This window comes from Haliaeetus leucocephalus, unplaced genomic scaffold (genome assembly GCF_000737465.1).
Source record: "Haliaeetus leucocephalus isolate CR32 unplaced genomic scaffold, Haliaeetus_leucocephalus-4.0 Scaffold162, whole genome shotgun sequence".
Lineage (NCBI taxonomy): Eukaryota > Metazoa > Chordata > Aves > Accipitriformes > Accipitridae > Haliaeetus > Haliaeetus leucocephalus.
This window is the reverse complement of record NW_010972598.1, coordinates 4,535,188-4,552,399: the sequence shown is the minus strand read 5'-3', so window position 1 is coordinate 4,552,399 and position 17,212 is coordinate 4,535,188. Positions and strand designations below refer to the sequence as shown.

Genomic DNA, 17,212 nt, shown 5'->3' with positions numbered 1-17,212 from the left:
ATTAGCAACTATAACCTTTTTACTGAGGCTGGATTAAGCAAACAGTTGACCCATCAGTTCTAGCAAAAAACAAGGAGGAATTTGATCTTGCTGCTTAGCCTGCGGCTGCAGCACTACCTTCTCTGACACTCATGTCACCTCCTGCTTATAAGTGGTTTAAATCAAACATACAGCAGCACTTCTAGCTTTTAGTTTTCTGAAGTGAAACAAATGAAAATGATTTAGCTGGTTCCAATTGTGTGAACTTTTGAAAGGTTGTATGATCTGAAACAACTTCTAACCAAGTTGAGATTGCTCAGGGACTTAAGTAGATGTTTGGGGTTTTTTTTGGTTTTTTTTTTTTTTTAAAATCTGTGAACCCAGGTAGTCCAGGCAGGGTTTCAGCCAAGATGAGACTCGGATACTTATCAGTGGAATAGAGAATGGATCCTTTTTCAGTCTTGTCTTGTATTAAAATACTACCTATCTTAAACAAGCTGTTCCTATTCAATGTTTTCCATACAAATGTCAGTCTTAATTTTTATACTCATTTTTAAAAATAAGTTGCTACTGGCTGTCAATACATGCCCAAGTGATGTTCCTGTTTATCTTAAACAGCTGCTAAAAGAGTGAAGCAATTTCAAGAATAAGCTGTACCCTAAAAGACTGTTTAAGATAAATTACCAGATTTAATGTATAAAAAGCATAAATAAAAACATTTGTGAACTCTGCTTTTCTCCAAGTGTAACTAAGTAGCTATAATGCCTTTTTGGTCTATATTTTGTCTTGGTTTGCTTATTATCTTACCACTATCTCCAAGGTGGCATAGTGAGCCTGACTGGAGGACCAGTTCTACATCAAGGAGTTAGTGATCCACAGACCAGTTAACCTGAGTAGGCCTATGCCTCGGCTGCGCTGGTGTGGCCTTCAGGACAGTATTGTGCTGTACATAGCCCTTGGCCACAGGATAAACTTAGCTGGCCAATTGTAACAGAGGAGCCAGTAGGCAGCTCCCACTTGGTAATGGCAATTACACCACTTCTGTATGCTTGCCTTTATCTAAGAGTTCAGGAGGAAGTTCTGATGTGAACACCCTTTTTTTTTTTTTTGACAGCAGCAGACAAGATTAGTAGTTGTTTTAAGAAAATCTTGTAAGAGCACGAATGAGCATGATGGGGTAACCTTTCTGCGGATGGGATCTGTGTGGCATGCTGCACCCTGAATAGAGGCCTGTTCCCAGCACCTGAGGGGATGTAAGATTATCCTTTTTATAGTGTTAGCTCTAACCAGCTGCATTTTAAAACCATCATTTACAGAGTCTGAGTGCCTTTCTTGCTAGCAGTGTAATGAACCAGCATCTCCTGGTGCAAAACAGGTGGTGAGTTTTTTGGTAAATTCATTAACATAGCAAAGAATTTATTCTTGATCTTCAGGTGAATAAGAAGCTAATCAGTAGCAGTCTTTAAAGACTAAAAACCAGCTTTAGCTCCTATAAGAATCCTAGTTTTTGTAACTTCTTTTTCAGTATCTTCAGTGACTTTACTTCCCTGAAAATGACAGAAAAGCAGATTATCAGGATTGCGGTGCATGGGTCCACCAGCGAGTACCATGCTTACATTGTAGCATGACGGCCCTTCTGTGGGGACAGTAACTGCATACTCCAAGCACAGTGGAATTCAGCAAGTCTTGCATGTTGTCACTCTGTTTGTGCTCAGCTATCAGACTTCTTACAGCTTGCTCCAGTTTTGCACTGTTAAGAAAAGAGCAGTTAAGGAAAAGTCCCCTAACTATCCAGAAATGATAAAGCCAGATTCTTACAATATTTTATTAAAAAGTTAAGATCTTAGCTCTGATAAAAATTAGTATGACACAGTTTGCCTGTAACACTTGCATGTGTGAAACTAACACGATCAGACAAAATATGAAAACAAAGGGGATAAATTTAGAAGTAGCTTTGGAGTGGTTCTCCCAAAATGACTTCCAGTTGTTGAATTGTCTTTTGACATTGCTGTTCAACTTCTTCACATTCATCTAGAAGAAGAAAGCAGGAATTAAGTGGAATAGTAATTACAAAGCTACCCTAAGAATGCTTCATCACTTGTCAAGGCTAGAACTGTCTTCAAACACCAGGTATGAAATAGTCATTAAAAATATTTTGGCACTGACTCAGGACTTAGGCAAATTATTTCTGCTGTAATACTGATCTAAAACATGCAACTGGGGATATGTGCACATGTGCACTGAAGAAACAACCGTAATTTAACTGAACTTTAGGAGTGTGTTGGATACAATCCATTTCAGTTTGCATCCTGCACAGTTTAAGCTACCATATGTCAATTTGTAAGATTTATAGCAATTATAGCAATCATCCTCGATGAATCTTTGAAATAAGTGGCCCTTATTCTTTTTTGGTCATAGGCCAGTTGTCTGCCTTCACTAATGCCACTTTAGAACATTACCTTCCATGAGCTCAGCTAAGAACGGAATAGATTCTGGTAGCAGGACCAGGTAGTTCTCCTTCAGTTTCTGTGCAACTTCTACCAAAGCAAGCAGAGCAGCAAATCGGACCTAAACCAAAACAATAATCTTTTTAAGGAAATGAACATTACAGTATAGTTCCCTGTTTTCTCCCTGCTTCTGCCTTCTTTCTGTATAAGTTTGTAAACTAGCTTTCCCTACTGAAGGGAATTAGTTTTAAGCTAATTTAAACCTCAACATCTGGGTTAAGGTAATATTAAAGGAAAAACAGGTTGGAAGAAGCAGGTATGTTGCTGGAAGTTACTTGATTATAATGGTCTTTAACTTCCTGTTACAATGCCACTCTGTTCTACTGTATCAGAAGGACTTAGCTCAGTACAATGAAAAACCAGGTACTCCCCCTGAATACATACAACCTGTCAAACAGGAGAGTCTTGACAAAACTCTATATAATAAACAGGTCTGAAGGTTGACAAAAAAACCTACCTTCCACTTCCCTGTCTAAAGTGCCCCTTTCTTTCTCTTATTAGTAAGTTTCTCTTATTCCAACAGCTACCAAATCTTTAAAAAACCCAAACCACACAGTATGGAAGATATGCACATGTGGACTGTTGACTGCTTACAGTAAGAGCAGAAGGCCACGTAGTATACGTCTCTCTAGAACTTGGGAGTAGCATCGTACAATATCAGTATTTTAATTTAGGCTAGTATTTTAGCAATGACTTGGCTAATCCACTTCTGGTTTTTGAGGCACTGTTCCCATTTTCTAACGCAACAAAGAAAACCAGTTCAAATTCTCATAGTTCCCAACCTTAGGAGAAGTGTGCCTCATTTTCAGCAGGATGTGGTAGTTCAGTGGTTTCCAAAGAGAATCATCTGCCATTGCCACTGAAAACTGAGCTATGCAGGGTATCAGGTGTGCTGTCACTCTTTCCTGGAACTTCTCATCTCCTCCAAGCATATTTTCTAGCTGTGGAAGTAAAAAGCTTGTCAAACAGATCCAGGCTCAGATAAACCCAGCCAAAAGCACTTCTTCTAGCTTTGGCTTTCAGGTACTCAACAGTTATGTCAAAGAGCATCAGCGGAAGTGCACTGGTGCGCAAGAGCTCAACAACATGCATGAACCTTATGGAATGAAGATGGTTTAGAAAGAGGATAAAAAAATTAATAATTCAGTGCCTTAGGCAAAGCAGTTAATACTGTCTATAGGCCAAAGACAATGAATTAATTCCTCCCTTTTTGTTAAGGGAGAGGATTGAGGCCTGATAGTTAAAAAAAATAAATCTTTCAGATGAGAAAAAAAAAATCAGCTATGAATTGTTTTTTTGTGTTTGTCAATACCTGATCAACCAGAGGCATCATCAAGGTTTCTGCTCTTTCCTTACTGAGGAACTTCTGGGTGTCAAACAGGAAGAGCTTGTGCAGACAGTCCATGGTGAATTGCAACAGTAGACAGCTCTTTTCTGTGTTATTCTCAGAGTCAAAGAAAGCTTCATCTACATATGAGTCAAGGAGAAGGAAAAAAAAATAATCAAAAAAAAAGAAAATACAAAACTTCTCCACAAGACAGAAACGTCGTTAGTTTGTGAATATAGCTAAAGGATGTACTACATAGCAGTTATGTACTCATCAGTCAGAAGAACAAAGTGGATGCAATATGTTATCTGGCTTTTAGCTAAGGCCCTCGCAGGTCTGCCACTGCCGTTCACGGTGAGCTGGGGACAAAAGAGAATAGCCACAGGCTATAGGAAAAGTGCTTGGCCATACCTGTGGATATGGAGAATTTCTTCAGGTCACTACAAATGGGATGGGCAAATAGTTCCCCATACAAAAAAGTAATACCTATTGTTGCTAAGAAAGCAGAGGAGTCTGAATACACTGGCAGCATATAAGAGAAGTCAGTGAATGAAAAAAAAAAAAAAAAGAAAAAAGCCCCAACAGAAACAAGTCACCCTCCTTCCACACAATTTCATTCTCATGGAACTCACTGGGACTGACATTGAAAATTTTCATGTGGTCTCAACTTTGTACTGGCAGCCCAGAGCCCATGGATGAAAAATGTCCTTTGGTTCCGTCAGAATAAGAAAGATGCCTTATTTATGAGAGAAAAAGAAAGAGAGAAATGAGAGGTATGTGCTGTGAAGTAAATCCTGTAAGACTAAACTTTCAGCCATTATAATTAACCTCTTTCAGCAATTAGAGTTAGCCTGCCAGTGCCTCTCTGTAGTTCGTAATTAAAAACTTACCAGTTTTAGAAATGTTGACCTGGTTCAGTGTCTCGGCAAATGGCTTCACTAAGTGACCAGCAAACAGGTTGAAGAGACCCTTGAGCTTGTCTGCAATGCAGTCTGCTATTCGGTGGAATGTCAGCAGTCTGTCTTTTAGGGTAGACTCTGTTTTGGACCAATCAAAGAGCTGAAAGTGAAAGGCAGATTAGCTCTTTCCTGTGTCTATGCACTGGAAAATACAAAATATGCTGATGCAGATGAATTATAGTTAAATTTCTTACCTTGAAGAAGAGGGGTCTAAAAGAAGCCTCAGAAAGTTTCATAACCATACTTATTAGACAATCAATAACGTAAGCCTCTGTCTTACCAACTTCCTCTAAATCATCCTAGAAAAATGAGAAAACATAATTCCAAGTTTGAAATGTAAGAATTTGAGCTTTCAAAGCACATTTTCATTTTGTCTGTTTTAGACTAAATACCTAACCATAATGTTTTCTACACCAAGAACAATTCCAGAACAGAATATTTGATACCCAGAATTTCAGAGCACATATGCAATGGAAACCACTAATATTTTTTAAAACAACAGATAGAATTAGCATGTAGAGGTTGAGCTGCTGCTGTTCATCCCCCTAAACAAGCCACCTCGGCATGCTCTGTTCGGAAGTCCAGGGCTTTCATGAAAAATGCCGTCAGCTCAGACTGATGGGAGATCAGGTGCTCCTTCTCCATACCAACAATGTGCTCCTTCAAAATGTTCATAAGGGGACGCAGGCAGTTCTGCCAAAACAAAAGCAAAGCAATGCAAAGGCAACTGTGATATTGACAGTAACCGAGAAACATAAAGGAATTGGATTTTTGCACTTCACACATTCACTCATTAAAATATTGTCGATAAAATAAATAACCTTCTTCCTGTACTTTTTGGGGGCTTAAGTTAGTCGCATTCCTGAGAAGAGCTTGGTCTCCCCTCTCCAATACTGGAGGTACCAGTTAAGTCTGAAAGGTTGGCGCCTATGAGACAGGAGCAAAGCCCAGATGAAAATTATGACTCGTGTTCCTAGCAGATAAATCAAGGCCTTTATGAATGCGATGATCTCTCAAGCATTCATCATCTAATGCACTAAGGACATTAAACTGGTGCATTTCTCCCAAGTCAACTTTCCTGAGCCACCACTGTGGTACAAAAGAAAATAGAGATAATATAAAGACTGTGCTAGGTTTGGCTGGGATGGAGTTAATTTTCTTCATACCTGCTCAGAAGGTGGTGTTCTAGATTTGTGAACAAAACAACACTGATAACACACCAGTGTTTTAGCTATTACTGAACAGTGCTTGCACAGTGTAAGACTTTGTTTCTCACTCTGCTGCCCCAGTGAGTAGGCTGGTGGTGGGCAAGAGGTTGGGAGGGGACACAGCCGGGACAAATGAGCCACATTTTGCACTTCTTGTTTCTTTTTTTCCTTCCTTTCTTTTTAATCACAATGCAAACGAATGAAAAAAATCCTTACCTTCCGGGTATTTGCCACTTCACTGTAACACTTTGTAATTGCAGGCAAGAGTATTCGAGGAGCAAGCCTTGTAGCGAGGATAGTTTTCAATGATGTTACGCGTAAGCTTATCTGGGAAGAAGGACCAAACTCGACCACAATCTTTTCCAAGCGGACAACCTATCAGGAAATCCAACAGAAGTTAGGCATACTTAAAACAACTCAAGAACTTATTATACAGTAGTTGAATGTTGCAAGCGGCAGATGAGAATTTTGCTGTTTGCGCCACCTGGAACACCTTACAATTAAGATGTCTGTGTAGAGAGCTTCACTGTCTTCAGAAGACAAACACTGAAAAAATGCGCGTGTCAACAGCAGGGTGTTAGAATTACCCTAACTAGAGCTGTTAGGTACACATTTGATGAGATCATGGATATTACAGAATGATCCTTCAGGATTCATCTCCCTTTCCAAAGAGGCAAACTACAACCTATCGGAGGAGTAGGAGACAGCTCTTCTATTCTGTATCTTAGTTATTTGTGTAAGAAGGTGAGTAGAAGGGTAATACGTTACGACCTTCCACATGAACGGCACACATTCCTACTTGTTTGAGGGAGAAAAAACTACCTCTGTAGCTTCTTCTAGGAACTGGGCAGATCCTGTCCCCCTTTACATATCTGTAGGAGTCAGAGAGCTCACCTGCAGCAAGCAATCCAAAAGATAAGGACTAAGGAAGTGTGGTAATGTTTCTGCAACCTTCAGCAGAGCAGTGACAGCACTCAGCAAGTAAATCTCATTGGAGACCAGCTCCTTCTTATTTTTTAAAGTCTTCAACAGTGCTGGCATCAGCCTGTGAATAACCAAGCATAAATAGAGAAAGGTGAAACCACTGACCATTAGGAGGCACTTCTCCAATCACACAAATCCACCTCTTAAGCCTGCAGGGACAATTTTCACATCAATTTTTACATGTGTATTTGAGAAGACTCAGTGTTCTGGGCTCTTCTGCTGCATTTCATTTTTTCGAAGCTAATGAAGGGTATTGGGTTTAGAATCACAGAATCATAGAATGATTTGGGTCAGAAGGGATCTTTAAAGATCATCTAGTCCAACCACCCTGCCAGAGGCAGGGACAACTTTCACTAGACCAGGTTGCTCAAAGCCTAGTAGTTTAAAGATTTAATGACAATAAGAAACTTGTATTTGTAATGAGATAAAGCAGTCTTAAAAGCAACAAGTAAGATGCTTGAATTCTTGCATAGGGAGAATAAAATAATGTAGCATGCAGGGTTTCCAACTGTACTGTTATCATGGTTTTAAATGCAATCTGTTCTACAGTAAAAATAGAGAACATGGTCTGACTTCCCTAAAGCCATCAAGATTGCCTCTCTGTTCACAGTAGCAGACTCCAGAGGGAACTCTACTGATTATAAAACTTACAATTTCTGCACTAGCTTCTTTGTTCTACAACCAGGAAACACCTTCAAGCACAGCAAATACCATTATTTTTATCTACACGAAACACACACATGGGCAGAGTTCCACTGGGCCTCCATCAACATTCCTTCAGTAATGTATTTTAGTATAACTAATGCCTGCTGCAGCTGGTTGTGTTAAAAAGAACCCAACAGTACCTTGGAAGCTGAGGTATTGCTTGGGCTTTCAGTGTACAGGTGACCTCAGCTATACAAAGCAAAGCACTTCCCATCACATTCTTTTCCTCCTTCTCTGAAGAAATTAGATCGATGGCAGTTTTCAGAACATGTACAAATGGCACTGGATTTTCTGTGCCAAAACCTTTGCAGAGTAGCTTGAGGCTGAACAAAGCAGTCTGCCTGTTGATAGCTTGCTCCTCCTCTTCCTCCTTTCTTTTACACTGCACAATAGCAATAAGCTCAGGAACTAGCTCCAAGAGCTGCTGGATCTAAGAGGACAAGAGAACACACACATTAGACATATAATTAGAAACTCAGAACCTGCAAGGTAACTAGGGGCAGGTAGCCTACGTCTCACAACTCAAGAGCTGCCTGCCAGACTTGGCACTGGTACTTGACGTCTTTACATAGAGCAAACCACTTCTACATCAATCTCTCTCTGGGTACTTCTGCTAAAGGAACAGAGTTTAACCACTTTGCCTCACCTGGCTCTTCTGCCACTTTGTGCGCTGCTGCACCTTATTGTTCAAAAGGTCCATTGCCTTACGTCTTACAGATGGGAGCTGATTCATCATTAGTCCCCTAATTACAGGGATGAAGGTTTCTGTTGGCAGTAAGGCATTGACCTACAAGAAAACACAAACAAAACAATACCATAAATCCTCTTCCATGCACTGTGACATAGTAGGCTCCAAATAAGACAGGCAAACTCTCTTCAACTTCCTACATGGGTTTCAGGATCAAAGAGCAGAGGACAGGCTAGCAATGCTTTATCTGATGCAAGCAAAAGAATGAAGCAGGTTCCAGTTACAGTACTTAATGTATGTCCACTGGCTGCTAACCAGCCATTATCCACTTGCTTCGAGATTTCCTCAGCAATTCCTTTTGTCTACACTGGTAAGCTATCCGTCCTTACCCTAAAATACTTCTGGTAGTGCTTGGTGCATGTACATCATGACAACTGGAATATGCTTCACAGGCACAAAAAATCCCAAAACAAACCAAGCTGTGAAAAGACTGCTCAACAACATGCAATGAGATAGCCAGTCCAGTTCTACAAATATTCTTCTGATCAGAAAGTGATTAGAAAGAAAAGCATCAGGATTTTTTTCTCCAAGTAGAAGTATACAACAGTTCCATTAGCATTACTTAAATCATTTTATGAGTTAACAGTGAGAAATGCTGCCAAGAGCCATTCTTCTCCACCAGACAGACAGTGAAATGACTGCTTCCAGCCAGCAGAATACTGACTAGAAGAAACAAGCATTCCTGATTTTTTTTCCCCTCTGGTTGTTCTGTCTAAACTGTTAGCTGTAGTTATTAAAGTTGTTAGATGAGTTAAAACAATGATGCACCAGGTTGCAGACCATCCAATAAAGATTAGTCCTAATCCAAGAAGAAATCCTACAAAGGTTATAATCATATGAATAAGCAAAAGCAGAAATGTCCCACTGCTAACATGACGGCTAATGAGACATACTTTATCCAGCATATCATAGGATTTGTTAAGCAGAACCCTCCAAAATTTGGCTGTTGGCTTGTCCACGTTTCCTTCCACTGAAGATGCCACAGTGTTTATATAGTGAAGAACTTCTTCTAATAGCCTAGACAGAAGGAAGCATCTTTTAGTAAGTAACAAGGACACTAAAGAAGTTGACTATTACTGGAAAGCATAAAATTTCATGAAACAGCAATAATAAAAGAAAATGAAACACCCAATGGAGAGACTAGCAGATCACATCTACGTACTAACAAAAAGCTATGGCAATAAGGACAGTTGTGCACATTAAAGAAGCCTACCTGGTACCCCCAAAATTAGCATCTACATACAACAGTAGTTCTACTTGAGAACTCTACTTCACAACAAAAACAATCTGTAAAAATGAGCATTTAAGGAACACAAAATAAATCCTACACCCTTTTTCACTTAGAACAAACATAAAAGTTAAGCCTCTGCAAAAGAAACCCTCATTTTTGCATCATTGGCTGTTATAGCCCAATGACTACAACTGTGATCTGTGATTACTGGTAATTTTCTTACACCAGTACAGGGGTGCCTGTGATTAATGATTTTTTTTTTTCCTACAAATGAAGCGGTATGTTTTGCTAAAAATCTGGAATTCTTTGAGAGACTTCTTCATCAATAGCATAATAGTTATGGCCACGTATGTAAATAAGCACTATCAGAAATACAGAAGGAGTGGATATTGGTTAGAGCAATCTTTCAGAAATAAAAAACTTCATCATATATATATAAAAAAAAGGCAAACCATAACAAAACACAAATAACTTGCATATAATAAATACAGCTTCTTGCCAAGGACTACATTAAAAGTAACCTTGGCAAAAATACTCTAATGGGACTACACTTAAAAAATGTTCCCAGGTTGCAGTAAAAGCTAGAAATAGGAGGAGTGAGCAGATTTAAATCATACCTCTGTTCCAACTTCTGCAGCTCTTCTGTTTTTTCACATTCAACTATCTGGTTTGAAAAGGAAGAATGAAAACTCTAAGTGTGAAACTTACATCCCCTCATTAAGTTAATATCCCAGTACACACAAATTTGTTTGTTCTGAATGAAAGTGTCCACTAACATGGTAATGATGAGTTCCCTGCAGCTGCACTTAAGCCATCATTCTACAAGAAAATCTGAGAATCTTGGGCAATGCAGTCACAGCAGCGAACACATTTCATGCTGGTGGATGATATTCAGTTGAAAAACTGGGAACTACTTCCAGCTAGACCTGCAGCCTAAAATTGGTAACATTTATTTTGTCTTTTCAGAGTTAATAGCATGAGTCCCACACCAAACTTGGAGTTATACAGACTGCGAGTGAAAAACCAGACTCCATAAAGCCGGTGGGAATCCACTGGGACCAGAATTTCAGTTTGTTACCTATTCATTGATCACACAAACAGAGTCTATCTGGAAAAGCCTTATTAAAAAATAATTAACATTACTGAGAGGTTTCAAAACTGTGTCAATAAACGTGTCAGCAAGATACACTGGACAGATCCCCTTTGAATATAAAGCTGTACTAAAAAGCAAATTAAACCTCATCTATTACAGTATGGCACAATTACTTAATGTGATCAGTTTAAAAGCAATCTGCCATTATTACCTTTTTCACAAAACTCTGAGAAGATAAAAGTTGTGACATGAAGGAGACTGACAAGAATTTGAAATGCCGAAGTTGTTTGTCTGAGTGAGACTCCACATTAAAGAGCTGCCCATCCTGATTTTTTAGCTTTGTCTTGCATATTCTTGACGTTTTTGGCCCAGGATCATCTGCTGAAAACATTCACAAAACAAATTTGTAGCCAAGAGAAAAAGACATTTGATTTCGATGACAGAAACAAAGTAAAATTACAGTCAGATGCCTATCAAGGATAGTCATTCTGTGGTATCCAAAATTGTGTCAAAGTTCCAAAAAAGATGCTCTGACATACCACAGGAAATAATTTTTTCATTTCAGCAGCCTCAAAAGAAGTAGTGCCATTTCACTGCCATTCCACCTGATCATTTTTACGTGAAGAATCTTCCTTTTTGTTGGTGCTAAAGCTATGGTGGTACACTGGCTACAAACACAAGAGACGTTTGAGGCAGGACCATATACATTGTGTGTCACATATTTGGGAAAACTGCTTTCAGTGTCATGACCTGGTCCTTCCTGGCTGAGAAAATGTATTCAAACAACAAATACAGCAAGTCCTAACTTAAAAAGAAACAAACAACCCTCACACACCTTCCCCAATGCTCTTTGAAATAACAGACTGGGAAAGTATTAAAACATATTGTTTAATTATTGCTCCACTATATTGTAGTAGAAAGAAATGAAACCTTGAAAAAAACCAGAAATTATTGGTAGTCCCTGTGATCTTGTCTGCTATGAATAATAGCTTTTTATTTCAACTAAATGATTTACTGTACCTTCTAAATGAGAACTATTGTCTGATTCTAAGTGCTCAAATTAATCTCTAATTAAAAGGATTAAAAAAAAAGTAATCACATATCTTAGCCATTTTATTAAAAAAAAAATTCATTAGAGTAATTTGGTATCCCTTAGATATTAGGTATCCCCTCTATCCCTAGAGGAGTAATAGAATCACAGAATGGTTTGGGTTGGAAGTGACCTTTAAAGGTCATCTAGTCCAACCTTCCTGCAATGAGCAGGGACATCTTCAACTAGATCAGGTTGCTCAGAGCCTCGTCCAACCTCACCTTGAATATTTCCAGGGATGGGGCATCTACGACCTCTCTGGACAACCTGTGCCAGAGTTTCACCACCCTCATCGTAAAAAATGTTTTCCTTATATTTTGTCTAAATCTACCTTCTTTTAGTTTAAAACCATTATCCCTTGTCCCTTGTAATAGGAAGGTTTACATGCATTTGCTGGCTCTGTTTTGTGGTTACCTTCTTTGTTCTCTGGCAGCTCTGTCAAGTACTGGATTATTTTCATCATGCTCTGGAACTGAGAATGTACATTAAATTCACAACAGATGGAAATCCAAAATTCAGTGTCTGCTTCCAGAACAGCATCCTGTTTACGGTTTAGAAATAAAAAAATAAATAAATCAAGAATTAAAAAAAAATTACTAGTAACGATAAAAAAGACTCAAAAACTCCTCAGTGATTTTGTGAAAATGCTGTGGTGAGCTGGATACTGCCAGGATTAACACCAAAGGTAATAGCAGCAAGATCTTGGAGAGAACCTAGTTCCAAAGGTTGTAGAAAGAGATTAAATTGCTACAGCAAAGACTGCATCTTCTCACCAATGTTCCTTTAATAATTCTTCTAGTTTTCCCCATAATCCATGCTTTCACCTAACCCGAGGGCCTGTCTACACAAAAACATAATAGGGTTTTTATCTTGGTCTGTACAGGAAGACCAGTATCACAGAATCACAGAATCGTTTACGTTGGAAAAGATCTTTAAGATCATTTGAGTCCAACCGTCAACCCAACACCACCATGCCCACTAAACCATGTCATGTTTCACAAACAGTTAAAGGAAAAAAAAACCACAACCAACTTTAAAAATATTGAAGCACTTCATAATTAGATTATCAGCTCTTCAGGTCAAGGATTGCTGTACAATATGATCTCATTTATGGTTCAGGCTCTAGGACAAACCAGTATTGTATCTGCAATGCCAATCGTAGTTGACATCACCATCAGGTTCTGCTGTAGCACAAGCTCAGAGCTCACTACTTTTTTTAGCATAACCTAGGGGCTTATCTTGCACCTTCTTAAAGGCACGACCATGAAGTTGACCCCACTAGTCTTCTAACCTTGTCTGTGCTTGATGTCGCAGTCACAGTTTTGGTCACGTACTGCTCAAACAGCAGCACCAGGAGAACCCAGAGGAACTTGTCTCCTCCCACCGTAGTGATCAGCTGGGCCAGGATCGGCAGGCGGCGGTGCTCCGGCACATGGGGCAAGGCATCCACAAACACACGGATGATCTTTATCACCACCTCTTCCACACTTCCCGAGGACTCTGACAAATCACTGTCTTCAGCCTGTGTACAAACAGGTACAGCAGTTCAAACAGATTATCACAGATGGGTGTAAGTTCTTTCTTGTAAATTCAGAAAATGAGAGAAAGCACTACGTGCCTGATAACAGCATTACCGAAACATCATCTCAAGGAAAATATAAGTGCTCCAAAATAAACAGTTTTCAATCACACAGTTCCTTTTCAGTGTTTAAAGAAGATTCTTCAAATAAAATTAAACAAAAAAAAAGAAGAAAAAAATGAAAAAAGAAAAGAGAAAAAAGAAAAAAAGAAAAAGGAAAAAAGAAAAAGAAAAAAGAAGGAAAAAAGAAAAAAAAGAAAAAAGAAAAGAAAAAAGTTACTTGGCATCAGCTGAAACAAGGAGGACATTTTCAAAGGAAAGCAATGCCACATCCTTCTGAAAACTTTGCCTGTAAGCCTGATAGTTAGGGTCTTGGATTCAAGGTCCTGGTAAAAATAATACAAGTAGGCTACATGATCTCAGGTAAGTAACATTAGGCTCTCCTCACATGTAATGACTGTGTGCCAGAAATAATTTGTCACAGAAACTTATGATAGCTGCTATGAAAGGTTTTAAATAAAAAAAAAAAAAGGAGAGAGAGAGACAACAACCTGGTTTCTCTAACAGAGATCTGCAAGAGGATACAAAATGTGTATACATATCATTAAAAAATACACTGGGAAATCCCCAGCCCACTGTTAGAAGAAGAAATTTTTTCTTCCCCAATTCATTTTTATATAGGAAATCTGTACGGCATTTTTCATGTTTAAATCTACGAATGACTCTAGAATTTAAGATTTATTAGGTGCAAGTGAAATCTGACTGAAGAAAAAATGTCCCCTTTGAAAAACAATGATGTATTTTTATTTTGATTTATAACCATTTATCTAAGATGTCCAGACAAAAACAAGAAAACCCACACAAACACCAGCTGAAAGAATAAAAGCATTTGTCAAATATTTATTTTACCTTTCCACTTCCTTCAGACCATGTCTACTATTGATATGACCATGACATACTATTATAGGACTAATAACCTCCTTTGTATTTCCAGTGGTTCTTCTACTGAACTTGCCTACTATTTTTATGATGAAAAACCTGAACTTAAAGTATGCTTCAGGTCCTCCTTAGGTCCAGTTGTTGTACTGTTTTGGCTAAACCATTTATAAAGTGCAGGAGCTCATAAGATTAAAAAGAAGCAGTAGTGTGATGCTAGTTGGTCAGATGAGGAGTAGTCTGTTAATATAGTTATATATAATATAATATTTATCAAAAATAATCCTAGAATAGGCTACAACTTATTCTACCACTGATATTCTACACCATTTACTCTACTTAATTAATAATCTTATTGTTCACTTGTTCCTTTCCATTAAGTAGACAAATTTACCTGTATAAGAGCAGGAATAACCATCTGCACTGTCTTATTAATTACTTGGAACGTGTAAGTATCATCCAGACGCAAGACATTTGCTCCCATGAATGTAAAAATGGGCATAATGTTATGGAGAACCTTATCCTGGAAAAGAAGACAGATTAGATTAGTTTATTTTTTGAACTGTGCTGCTCTGCATATTACACCTTAAGGCATTTCTCATTCCCACAAATGCCACTAGATTCCTATAAAAGAAAATGAGAATCATTAGTATCTTCCAAAATCTCCACTAAGCTAATTTTAAATGTATAGTGTCCTGTAGAGCTACTTACTATGTTATTGTTAGAGTTCTAAGTATTATTTAGAAACCAAGATAAACCTCTAAGCAAGTAATTAAACAGTGGAAATTGAGAATTTAGTCTGATGAAGTACCTTGTATTCTTCAACTCAGTGCCATAGTAATATGACAAGTAAAATCAGCCATGGGGAGATTTGCAGAAACACAAATTTGAGTGTGGCACAGATTCCAGTGATTTTTGTAACTTTCCCACCCACCCTTCTTATATCTGTAAAACATCTGCAATATCTACAATCATACAATGGAAACCAACCACGGTCATTTTAATTTTGGGCTTTTTTGGGGGCTAGACTGCAATCACAGTAATTAAGAGGGCTGGATTAGAGGTGTCACCTAGCTCAAGAGTTAGTTTCCTAGATTTTGCCAGAACTTAGAGCAAGAAGTTATGGGCACATTTTTTATTCAGTTTTAGTGAACTGATGGAGTGTTCTAGATTTAAAAAGAGAGATGAGACTCATACAAAATATTTCATTGTATTCTGACCTTGAAAATCTTGTAAGAACCAATATTAATGTAGAATAAAAGCTGAGTCCTATAGCAGGTGATGGCAGTAAGATGGCGACAAAGAAAAACAACCCAACATTAAAAAAGCCAAATCCTCCACAGATTTGTCAAAAAACATTCCACTTCTGCCTTTTGGGAAAAATGCTATCCTTCCAAACATGAGGAGAAAGTACTGAGTTTGATACATCTGGATACATTTTGCAGCTCTTATAGTTTCAAAGCAAAATGATCTTAGAAGAGTGTGCGTACAGTCAAATTTCAATCCATAGCAGAAAAGGTCTTTTTCTCGGTCGATTAAAATCAGACCAATCTCGTTTTATCATCAACTACAACTACATTTCTCAGTGTTGTACAAGATAGGAACTCGTAAGAATACATGTGCTATCGGGCTAGATGTTTTCTCTCATGTATATAAAAAAGCAGGGGAAAGAAGAAACAATGCATGAGAACTTTGACCACAGCGGGAAGGTGAGGCATGGCTGTTGTCAGAAAGCTTCTTTGGTTTCTAATACACTTCACTGCAAGTCATAAATGACTAGTGACCAAAGCATCAAGACAGAGGTTTGTTTTCAAGTAAAATGGAACAGAAAGTCCTAAAAGAGCAGGGAACCTATAAATTTTGCCTCTTGCTCCTTTCAGAAAGTTTCTCCTCACAGAAAGCTCTGTACGTTCTTCACTCTTCACAATATTTGGGACCTCTAGAGAAGAGCCGACACATACATTTCAGATACTACTTACGGGAAACATGCCAGCAACAGCACCAAGGAGAAGCAGTGCATGGTGGTGTGTCTGAGGCATTTTAGAAATCCTGATGCACTGAACTATCACTTCCACGTTGAATTTTTCTTTGTCAAGGATATCTGCAAGTAAAAAATATTCACTGCTTAACACTTTAACGGTCAACCACGTAGGAATAAACAGTACACTCAAGCACTGGTTTCAATTTGCAAACCATACCTAAGGGATCACCAAGAAATGATTAAGAAGGCAAACTTTTATGCCCTATAGAGGAACCTATCTCTCTTCAACAATACAGCGTAGACTGAGAGAAGAAAAAAGTTAAAGACCAGTGTTTTAATGCTGTACTGGTGAGAGAAGTACCAAGAAACGAGTCTGGCAATTTTTACCTGCTGGGATCTTGCTGCCATCTGAAGACAGTTTCTGACAGATGCTTAGCAGGCAGCTGAGGATTAGCTGCTTTGTATATTCCATATTTTCTTCTTCTGATGCCATAGGTTCCAGACACCTATACATTCAGGAAAAAAAACAGAGAATGAAAAAGGAGACAGAAAAACAAGTGACCAAACTGCATTTTAAGATACAAATAAAAAACTGCAATCTTCATTCTACAGAAGTTCTAAATTGAGGCTTCTAAAAAGTGCTTGCCAAAAATTGTCTCTTCTTTTTTGTTTTCAAATACATCACCTGGTCTAATAAGAAACATTTATCAAAGCACTGTCAAAAGTATAAGATGATTACATGAAATATGATTGCCAGTCTATGTAAAGGCAAGTCATAAGGAAAAAAGGAAAAATACCCAATAAATATGTAAACTTTCCTAAGTGCCTGCAGACAGGGCTGGCAGGAAAAGCAATAGTTTTCTTAGGTTGCACTGGATGAAGGCT

General features: G+C 38.3%; 1 protein-coding gene across 3 annotated transcripts in view; it reads right to left on the bottom strand.

The window, feature by feature from the left end:
- Positions 1-330: 330 nt before the first annotated feature.
- The window catches only part of HEATR1 (HEAT repeat containing 1), a 40,927-nt gene continuing 24,045 nt past the window's right edge, over positions 331-17,212 (bottom strand). Inside the window, exons 27-45 of one of the 3 annotated variants that reach the window (XM_010562619.1) lie at positions 16,715-16,833; positions 16,326-16,447; positions 14,741-14,869; positions 13,123-13,353; positions 12,246-12,372; positions 10,953-11,119; positions 10,266-10,312; positions 9,311-9,434; positions 8,316-8,456; positions 7,810-8,099; positions 6,875-7,025; positions 6,197-6,355; positions 5,331-5,465; positions 4,967-5,071; positions 4,704-4,872; positions 3,799-3,953; positions 3,269-3,427; positions 2,439-2,547; positions 331-2,010 (exon numbers count right to left, since the gene is read on the bottom strand). In XM_010562619.1, the coding sequence (XP_010560921.1) occupies positions 1,922-2,010; positions 2,439-2,547; positions 3,269-3,427; positions 3,799-3,953; positions 4,704-4,872; positions 4,967-5,071; positions 5,331-5,465; positions 6,197-6,355; positions 6,875-7,025; positions 7,810-8,099; positions 8,316-8,456; positions 9,311-9,434; positions 10,266-10,312; positions 10,953-11,119; positions 12,246-12,372; positions 13,123-13,353; positions 14,741-14,869; positions 16,326-16,447; positions 16,715-16,833 (2,728 nt within the window). In that variant the 3' untranslated portion in view covers positions 331-1,921. Of the gene's footprint in view, positions 2,011-2,438; positions 2,548-3,268; positions 3,428-3,798; positions 3,954-3,982; positions 4,550-4,703; positions 4,873-4,966; positions 5,072-5,330; positions 5,466-6,196; positions 6,356-6,874; positions 7,026-7,809; positions 8,100-8,315; positions 8,457-9,310; positions 9,435-10,265; positions 10,313-10,952; positions 11,120-12,245; positions 12,373-13,122; positions 13,354-14,740; positions 14,870-16,325; positions 16,448-16,714; positions 16,834-17,212 lie in introns of those variants that run through there. The other 2 variants (XM_010562622.1, XM_010562621.1) reach the window with 2 other exon arrangements.